At 40.5% G+C, this 9900-nt stretch overlaps 1 protein-coding gene across 2 annotated transcripts; it reads right to left on the bottom strand.

Annotated features, from left to right (window-relative positions):
* Window positions 1-816: 816 nt before the first annotated feature.
* LOC104909995 (phosphatidate phosphatase LPIN1-like) lies at window positions 817-3884 on the bottom strand. 2 transcript variants are annotated; one of them, XM_019613269.2, is made up of 3 exons: window positions 3737-3884; window positions 2272-2472; window positions 817-954 (listed from the first exon to the last, which is right to left on the bottom strand). In XM_019613269.2, exons 2-3 carry the CDS (start codon window positions 2461-2463, stop codon window positions 832-834), a joined length of 315 nt encoding a protein of 104 aa, XP_019468814.1. In that variant the 5' UTR covers window positions 2464-2472; window positions 3737-3884; the 3' UTR covers window positions 817-831. The 2 variants fall into 2 exon arrangements, with proteins under 2 accessions (XP_019468814.1, XP_031408464.1); XM_031552604.1 differs by lacking the exon at window positions 3737-3884 and adding an exon at window positions 3364-3499.
* Between the last annotated feature and the right edge of the window lie 6016 nt (window positions 3885-9900).

Genomic DNA, 9900 nt, shown 5'->3' with positions numbered 1-9900 from the left:
GGAGGTTGGTGGCCCTGCATGTGGCAGGGGGGTTGGAGATTCATGATCCCTGAGATCCCTTCCAACCCTAGCCATTCTGTTGATTGTGTGTGTGTCTAAAGACTAAAAGAAGTATTTCTAGGCATTTTCAGTCAAACAACTATTAACAGATAGTTACAGACAAATATAAAGATACAGAGATGTAAACTGCAGAAGGACACAAATCTCACCTGAGGCTAGTATCATTACGCTCTGCAGAAGAATTTGAGAATTCATTCCACTTAGGACAGTAACAAAAATTAAGAGCTTTTCTGATAGATTACTTCACATGTGGACTACTCAAAGCAAATGTGACCGTAACTTACATAGGCTACCACTTAATTCCACAGTTCAAGAGTAGAAATTCTCATTTAAATACAATTCCACATGAATTGTAGTTGCAGGATCATGTCTTGTACCACAACTGCTCTGCGCACAAATGTTTACAAGGCACGTGCACTTTATGCTGGCTGTCTGCTGAGGGTATGTGTTCAAAGTCAAGATTTCTGAGAGAAAAAGAAGTTGTGATAATACCATCCTCTGCTGTATGCATCCTTGGATCACATTTACTGTGTACATTTTATTTCTGTTCACACTCTGAAATGCATATATGGGCAATAAGCCCATAATTTTTAGTTATGCAATGATTTTCTTTAGATTCTTTCCAACCTCAGCAATCAAGAAAAAGTTTAGTACTGAGTTCCAATAGCAGAAAAATGTCCAGAAACTTTCAAACTTACAGAATGAATAAAAATACATTTTTCAATAAAATCTCTGAATTCAGAACTGACTTCCAAGAGTAAGCACTGTGTTTTAACTAACTGGAATTTTGATTCTTACCTGATCATTATCCATCTCCTGGACAAAAAAGGCTTCTCCATTGTCTCCTAGTTTCATGTGCAGATCTACAGCCTCTCCGTTGATTTCTATGTCAACCTGGAAGTCAATAACATTTTTAAAAATTAAAATAACATAGTTTTAGATACACAGTTCCTGTTCAGCTATCCTACCATTTGTCAATGGACAAATACTTCTCAGTGAAGCACAGGAAGCCTCCTCATAAACAAAAAAAATACTCCACTACACTTGTGAAGGGGCAGGGGAATTTTCTTGCCCTTCACAAGGCCATCAGTTTTCAGGATGCTGCCCTAACTTGTTCAGCTCATCGTTGTCTAGCTCCCCAGGAAGGTTTATAGCCATTACATAAAGCCCTGAATCTTTTTAATTGAAATTCTAGGTGCTTCATTCACCACATAAATCTTTTCTCCCTTTTAATTCACAGCCTAATTTTTCAGAGTGCACAAATTTCTTCCACATATAAATTTCTAATATCCTGCCTTTCAAATTAATTAAACAAGTACTATGAGAAGCAAAAACAAAAATGGATTTTTATTCTGAACACGATCCACATATTGATTTCTTCCATGTATTTATCTCACTGCTGTACAGCACCAACCATTTCCATTCCTTCTCAGGAACTTTTCTTTCTTTGCTTACAACCATTTTTGCCACTAACTTCCTTTTCACTGTATTTATGGAGGGAGACTTGGACAATCTACATTTTCATTTCCAGAAATTGTATGTGTTTGGCATAGTAACAATTTCAACTGTTATCCATTCTAAATGTTTGAATTCCTTTTTGATTCTGGTAAGACTTAAAGAATGACGACATTTGAATTCTTCTGCTGAATAATTACAGATACACTCTCAGCTCAGACTATATGTGCTTATAAATTATTTCCTAAAATAATCTGTCATGCATTAGTCACTGGCAACTTCTGATCCAATACTGTATGGCCAGGTCTTTCAGCTTGATTACATTTATCTGAAGTCCTCACTACTTTTTCTAGCTTTGATTTATCTTAATATTCTTTACCTCAAAAATATTACTTCATCGTAAATCCCTTTTTTTTTTTTATAAATACCAATGCACATATTATAAAAAGTCATCTTACAACATAGTCACTAATGAAATTAAGAATATGCCCAAATCAGAACAAAACTTTGAATGTGCTATTGAAAATAAACACTATAAATTTCTGGTTCTTTTTTATTATTACAATCAATGTCTTATAAATTATGCTTAGAGATGTGGCAGTCTGTAATAACTGTATTAAGTGAAAATTGCTTCAATTTGAGCACTTCGTAAAGAATGTCCAAAGAAAACCTTGTGTAGCATACAGAGTACCCAGTAAATTTCATACCATTGGAGACAAATCACAGACAGAATATATCCAAAGTGTCAATTCTTACCACTTTCTCCCTGGAACGCAGAACTCCCATTTTCCCAAAGCGGACATGGAAAGGAGAACACTGAAGATTTCCATCTGGCTGACGTACAACAATTACATCAATACATCCCGACAGCGTGGCTGGGTTTAGTCCCTTGTAGAGCTCCTTCACAGTTACAAACACTTGCCCTGCTAACTGTCCAACGTAGTTCATGGTTTGGACCTGAAAAGCAACAGATAAAACAGATTAGGTTTGGAGCTCTGCTTTATATTGTAAAGACATTTGAGATCGAGACATTTTACATTCCAGCAAGGGTTATTCTCTTGTTTCATTAATTAATAACTTCACATGAAATAATGATTTCTCAACGACTTTATTTAGAGCTGACATAGGTGTGGAGAGCTATCAAAAAGCAAAAACAAAAGAAATGTTTAAACTCTCAGAATAACAACAACTTCCAAAAGCTCGTAACATTAGTTGCATTCAAAACCACAGTCAGACTTTCAGACTGCAGCTCGTAAGAGTTTCTACTTCATCGCTGAAGAGAAAAGCATTATTGCAGCACAAAACATCTCCTCCTATCATTTATTCTGCTCTAAAAATGGAATATATTTTTCTCGTGTATTTCTACAGGCTTTTAAGGGCAGGGCAAGGGATGGTTCTAAGGAGATCTCCTTTTTCACTGCATTAAAGACAAAGACAATTCTCCCACTTAGCTGAGATTTCTGCTGTTAGAAGTTTATTGTAAGACACATGTGCATAAAGTACGCAATGTGGTTTGGCACTTCAGAGCTTCTGAACTTTGGAGTGCTTTCTAAACACAACTCTGCAAATCTTTTAGAATATCTTTTTAGTACAAGCAGGTTTATCAAAAATGAGGCACGTGTTGATGGTTAAAGTGATTGGCTGCTTGGCTTTATTTCTCTTCCTCTCCCATTTAGTATAGCTTCTCCCTTCTTAATACATTCTCATCACACACAATCCCTGTACAAGACACTCATAAATCCAACAAGTCCTTTAAGGACTCACAAAATATGAATGAATTTAAGCAGATACTCTCCAGAACAGTAGAAACTTCAAGGACTGTATTATTTCCTTTGATTTTTCCAATACCTCTTGCAGATCCTGAGATAGTGGTTTCAAGACTATCCTTGTAGGCTCAGTATGTGCGCTTAGAATGCCTGGCATACAAGTCCTTTACAGGGCTGCACATCATCTGGACACCAACAGAGAGGGCAGGCAATGGTAAAACTCACGCTGCTGGTGAGAACAGAACCAAGCTCAGTCTGAGACAGTCACTGCACTGAGCTGCACAGCACGCATTAAGCAGCAGCTCCAACACAGGCTTCTTTCAGCTGTGTTTTCTTGGTAACAACAAAATGATGCAAGTATGAAATGATTCAAAATAGCTCTGATTTTTAACAGCGATTTATTCTTAGAAGCAAACAAACAGAACAACTATTAAAAGAATGCCATGAAAACTGACCTGTCTATTTCAAAGTATTTGGCACTACACAAAATGTTAACTGCTGACATCCATAAATCTGCACTGAGGCACCTAGGAAGTGCCACTGACAAGTCAACATGTGAAAACTTGATAGCAAAGGATCATTATGTTCAATTCTCCAATATCCAACTGGCAGCAGCATCCTGGGCTCCTACAATAAGTGCGTTAGTAACATACTTTTCCTTAACATATCCAAAGAGAGTTGTTGCACTGAGAACTTTAAACTCATGATGCACCTTGTGCTGTGTCATAATTGTTGGAACAACAGCTTAGAAAGGGCTTCTAGAGTCCCATGTACCACAACCCTGCTCAAAGGAAGGTCAGCTCGGCCCAGAAAGCCAACTGAACTCTCACTGCTTCAAGGATGGAGATTTCACAGCCTTACCAATCACCTGTTACCACATCCTCACAGTGAGGATTTTCTACCCAGTATCTAACTAGAATTTCCCACAATTTGTATCCTTTGCCTATCACTCTGCACCTCTGAACAAATCCTGGATGCTTCCTCGGTATTCCCAGCAGGTTGCTGACTGCCCTAAAGATTGAGCAGAATTAGCTTTCCAAGCCTCTCCCTACAAGTCATAAGCTTTAGCCCCCTAATTATCTTCATAGTTCCCATGTGAGCTCTTCAAGAAACCAGCACTACACACACACACACACTGTTACTGTTAGTTAGGTTTTTTTAGATATCTCTTTGCTTTGGGAAAATACTTCCAATTTCTATGAAGGATTTGTCTAACCTAAATAAGAAATTTATTTCTTGTTGTGCTAGCATTAAACTTAAAGCTAGCTACATTTAGATTCCAAATTACATGGTTTATTTGACACCAGTTGACGCCTGGCCTGCATAAGCAACAACATTTCTAGGTGCAACACAGCTGTAACTTCCTTTTCCTCGGTGAAGGAGTACTTGCTGGGACTCAACATACACCTGTTTTTTGGGAGGGTTACGGGTAACCAATCCAAATAAAGAGAACTCACACATCCTTTTGACAAGTTATACCAGCAGGTCTCCTCAACTCCTCAAAAGAGAATTACGAAACTGCTCTCATTCGTGACCAATCCAACCACACTGCCTATCCTTCTTAGGACACAGATTATTTTTATGCTGTTGAATTAGAAGTGAGACACTATCCTCAAGTTCTGTGGCCAAGTGGAACAGCACAGCTTGCTTCCATACAGTGCAAGCCTCTTATCCCTATAAAAAAAAGCCACATTCAAATGGTTAGCTAGTGGCAGACATTCAGTCCAGACTGGGCTGAACCTGATCCATGCTGTAAACCCTTTGCAAAATTAAAAGAGGATAACAGATTAATCCCATGGGAATCACACAAAAATAGTTTCATATTTCCAACATAGGGAGCAAAAGGGAGTTCTAACAGGGGGATAGTTCAGAAATGGGACTCAAAAGACTCAAAATATGGGCCCTTTGTCCTAGCTTTTGCACACACCCACCAAAGCGGAGATTGATTGGACAACCTACAGTCAGGCAATATTGTGTCAGCACTCCAGGAAACCAAAGTTCCTCAAACCCCAGAGAGGCTGCCTGTGGTTTTGGTGCAACATTTCACTCTGACATCTCCAAGACATCTTTCACACACTAACCAGGCAGCAGTGACTTCAGCAGTAAGCACAAGGTTTACGTCATGGGTTAAACCCACTGCCTGCTTATTAATTACACTGGATTTAGCAAAACTTGTTTCTCATACCGTGGAAGCAAGCTAGTAGACAAAGTATAAACTATTTTTTGCTGCTGGGAAAGTTCAAAATCCTTTTGATCCAAGCTTTCAGCAAGGGAGAGCAGCCTGTAATGCTTCTGCCATTATTCTCAAATGGCCTGAAACACTCCACAGGCCCAAGTGATTCATCCATTATGAAATTAAAAGTATTTTCTAGCATTATTTTTCGAGTCAAATTAATTAGCATCTCCTGCTCAGAGAATAACTCCAATTTTTTTTTTTTTATTAAGACAGCCATCATTTTTCAGATTTTATTGTTTTGTGGAAAATATGTGAAAAATAAAGCACTGCGTGCTACCTTATTACTTAAGTAATTAACTTGCAAAGAGTAGCCTTAACAATGTCATCTTCAGTCCTTCCTGAAACTCCAACTCTACTGGATGCCCAATCTAGTTCAAAAGCACCATCACCTGAATCATCTGCCTCTTTTGTACAGGTACACCAAGCTGTACACATACATTGGGAAAGCTGGGAATTGCACCCTTCTTTGCAGCTCTTTCCCCATACCATTCCACCTTTCTTTGCTGGACATTGTACAATAAAACACTGAAAGTTATCACAATTAAAGACACTGTCAGTGTGCTCATATCCTAATTAGGAAGTAAAACCACATCACAGATCCCATCGTTACAATTTGATTACCTAGACTGAATCTATTCAAACTACAAAAATCTGGTACATTTTTGGCACACAAGCACTCTCCCAAGCAATTCTTTGGTAGATGGCCCATCAGTAGCAGCAGCAGTTCAGACGGACAAGAGATGACTCCAAAAGAGCTATTTAGATGCAGTCACCTTCCTTAAAAGTTAAGGGAGCATTAATGCACAGATGCAAGCAGACTGAGCTAGCTGGTCTGTCTGCCAAGAATGGCCTTTGGCGTCCTTTTGTGCGTTAGCATGAGTACAACATTTAGGTCCCTTTCAACACTTTCTCAGAGTTCTGCAGTTCCACAAACTGCAGAGTTCTTTGCAGTTGCACAAAGAAGATGCGCAGCAATGGTATATGTAACACAAACAAAACGTGCAGCACAAAGGAACACACCACATTACAGATACACCTTTTCATTATGGATTTAAAACCTTATGTCATGATGAGACCCTAGCTTTCCCAATAAATTTTCCTTATAGCTTTGAAGTGGTGAAAGGGAGCCAGAAACCAACAAGCCAGCATTCAGTTAAAATAAATCACTGCAGCACTGCAGCTCATGCCCACACTATGACAACTTCCCAAGCCATGGTTCCCTGATCTACTCTTGGCTTCTGTTATGGTGATGCAAAGCTTGAGAGAGACTGGATCACATCTGGGGATCAAACTCTGGCTCCTCCAAGGGAATCATTCCTCACACAAAGCAGAGTAATCAGCAACACTTAAAGAGACTCCTAGGTAAGTACTCATTGCTATCATTTCATTATGTGCCAAACATTTATTTTCTTGATTCTGAAACAACTCAGTCTTGTTTGCGGTATTGAACACCAACCCCCTCTACAGCAATTAATAGAATTCTTCCATTGTAACAGAGCTTACATTCCAAAAAACTTTGATAACAAAATTATTCCAGTAAGAGTCTCTGGAGGGATTATTTTTTTTTCTTTCCAAAATTAAGATAAACCCTTCACATCTATAGAGTAATTGCACTAGCAGTGACTTCCTAACTACTAAAGCTCATAAAAAACTAATATTCTACTCATTTAAAAGCGATATTTCTATCTATTAGTAAATGATCAACATCTTGCAAAGTCATTAATGCTGAGTCACCACCTCATCCAAACCTCCTAAATTTTACCACATTTCTGGTTAGAAAATCATTAATAGCTTTTGAAAACCTTTTTCTTTACTACTTGCTGGCTTCTACATCAATCCAACCCAGGGTCATGGCTACCAATCGCACTGTGTAGGTTTGTAGCAAAGCTCAGTTTAGGTCCATATTTTGCAACAAGATCCATATATCATCTTGACCAAGTTACTAAGGTTGAGATTTAGAGTGTGTTTAACTCTCACTGATTTCAAGTGTTGGAGAGGGTCCAAAGCAGATACACTAACATGATCAGGAGGCTGGAGCACCTCCCCTGCGAAGACAGACCGAGGGAGCTGGGCTTGTTCAGCCTAAAGAAAAGAAGGCTGTGGGGTGACCTCATTGCAGCTTTTCAGTACCTAAAGGGAGCCTACAAACAGGAGGGGAATCAACTCTTTGAAAGGGTTGATATCTGCAGGACAAGGGGAAATGGTTTTAAGCTGAGGGAGGGAAGATTTAGGTTGGATGTCAGGGGGAAGTTCTTTACAGAGAGAGTGGTGAGGTGCTGGAACAGGCTGCCCAGAGAGGCTGTGAATGCCTTATTCCTAGAGGGGTTCAAGGCCAGATTGGATGGGCCCTGGGCAGTCTGGTCTAGTATTAAATGCAGAGGTTGGTGGCCCTTGAGGTCCCTTCTAACCCTGGCCATTCTGTGATTCAAGTGGGGTCTGTCCATGTGGCTACATCATAAGGTCACAAGATACAGACAAACCCTGCCAAGCAAGACATACTTTCCGCCACCCTCCCATGTAGGAAAGGGAACCTGGACACACAAGCTAGAAGGAAGCCATGAGCAGCCACATTCCCGATATGGACAAGCTGTGGGGGGTGCAGTCTGCTGAACAGTGCAAATCTGGTTCTTTCACTAATTGTACGACAGACTCTAGACCAAACCTGATTATGCACAGTTTTTCCAGATCTCACCACAGTCACAGCAGTATGAGACTGACCACATTCCTGCAGGTGATTTGACAATGCTTCTGGTCAGCTGGGAACAGGTGCAAAACACTTGCTCATCCCAAACTAGAACAGAACATGCTGCACAGCTGGCTTGACACAGGAGTAAGAGCATTCTGCTTCCTGCCAGCAGAAATACTTTAAGGTTGGGATTATTCTGGGCTTAATTCTATTAGGAACAATTTGACTCCCATTTGAAGTTAGCCAAGAGCTGTGACTTCTTATAATGTCCACGGAGTCAAACAGATCAAGTGTCAAAGTTATTCTCCAAGCTGCAAGTCATTCCCAGAACCTGCTTACTCACAGATACAGCCTTTGACTATCCTACTTATTATTGCTGAGATTCTACCACAATCTCTCCCATTTGAAATACTTCATTTCTCATATACTTGAGCAAGCTCCCATAAATAATAGCATATTTCATTGAGAGCACCTGAAATCACAGATTCAAACTGAGGACTACAAACATGCCTGAACTGAATCCTTTCAAACAGAAGGAGGACAAGGCTGGCCTCTTGTCCCATAGCCAGCATGCCTGAGCCCAAGCGAACTACCTCATGATCAGTTTAAGTCAACAACTGTAGTCTCACATCAGCCTCCCGAATGCACATTCCCAACTTGCCTGGTGGGGACCACTAAAGCCATACAAATTGGTCTGACACCCACTTGAATTGGTACTGCACAAATAAAATCAAACTTCACAACAAATTGAAACTACAAACCAGTGTTTGAAACCAAGAGCTTTTGAATCAAGTGGTGAATGTTATGGAAGATCACGTCCTGTGCTACCCTAGGCTATTGTTCCAATGTCAGAGCAGGAACACAAATGAGAGAGGAGGCACAGCTGTAGCTCTATTACTTGCTGACTCCTCACATGACTAGCATCCTCTCTTCCAGTAGGACTGGAAAATAAGTTTTCTTTCTGACTATACTGCCCTATTGTCAGAGCTTAAAGTAAGAACTTACTGCATTCCAAATGTTTTTAACGATTGCTGAGCATACGTGTGCTCAACAGATAAACAAACACATATGCCTGCACATCGATAGGTATGGAAAAGGGCTATAACTGAAACCTGCCCAGCTCCCTCACAACCAGACCACACTGAGCCAGGTAAGCAGATGCTGACAGGTGACACGAGCTACCAGAAAGTATCTAAAATCATCAGTAGCTATTTTTATGTCTTTATACCTAAAACCATCACATTATTGATCCTTTACCCTATCATCTCCTCACTTCTCCTCCAGTTCCTTTCATGGCAATAGGTTCTGTTCACTGTAACAGGAGCATCTGGCTTCTAACTGACAGGATGATGACAGCAAAACCTTACCCACAGACACTAAACATTTGCCAGTAGTTGCTGTCTGAGACAGCACAGACACCGATAAAACCACCGAGAAAACAAAATAAACAAAACATCCCAAACCGCAAACCAAACCAGAGGATAATCACAGAAGAGAGACTCCCGACAGCCAAGTTGAGCTGTATGCACACAGCCGGCACCGTGCCGGCCAGGCCCTACCTATGACGCGCTCATCGTGCCACCTCCGAGCAGCGCCTGCCAAACGGCGGCGAATCAGAGCGCTCAGCAAGGAAAAGGAGCTGCCCGCTGGAACCGTGGGACGTCCCGGGCATCCCACCCAGGCCGGAGGTACCTACA

This window comes from Meleagris gallopavo, chromosome 2 (genome assembly GCF_000146605.3).
Source record: "Meleagris gallopavo isolate NT-WF06-2002-E0010 breed Aviagen turkey brand Nicholas breeding stock chromosome 2, Turkey_5.1, whole genome shotgun sequence".
Taxonomy (NCBI): Eukaryota; Metazoa; Chordata; class Aves; order Galliformes; family Phasianidae; genus Meleagris; species Meleagris gallopavo.
This window is presented reverse-complemented; position numbering and strand designations above follow the sequence as displayed.

Excerpts from the sequence above, each read along its gene's own strand:
- LOC104909995 (XM_031552604.1), bottom strand. The coding sequence starts at position 3,438 with ATGCCAGGCATTCTAAGCGCACATACTGAGCCTACAAGGATAGTCTTG. Across the intron at positions 2,473-3,363 it reads TATCTCAGGATCTGCAAGAG|GTCCAAACCATGAACTACGT; the intron begins GTATTGGAAAAA and ends GTTGCTTTTCAG. Across the intron at positions 955-2,271 it reads TGCGTTCCAGGGAGAAAGTG|GTTGACATAGAAATCAACGG; the intron begins GTAAGAATTGAC and ends ATTGACTTCCAG.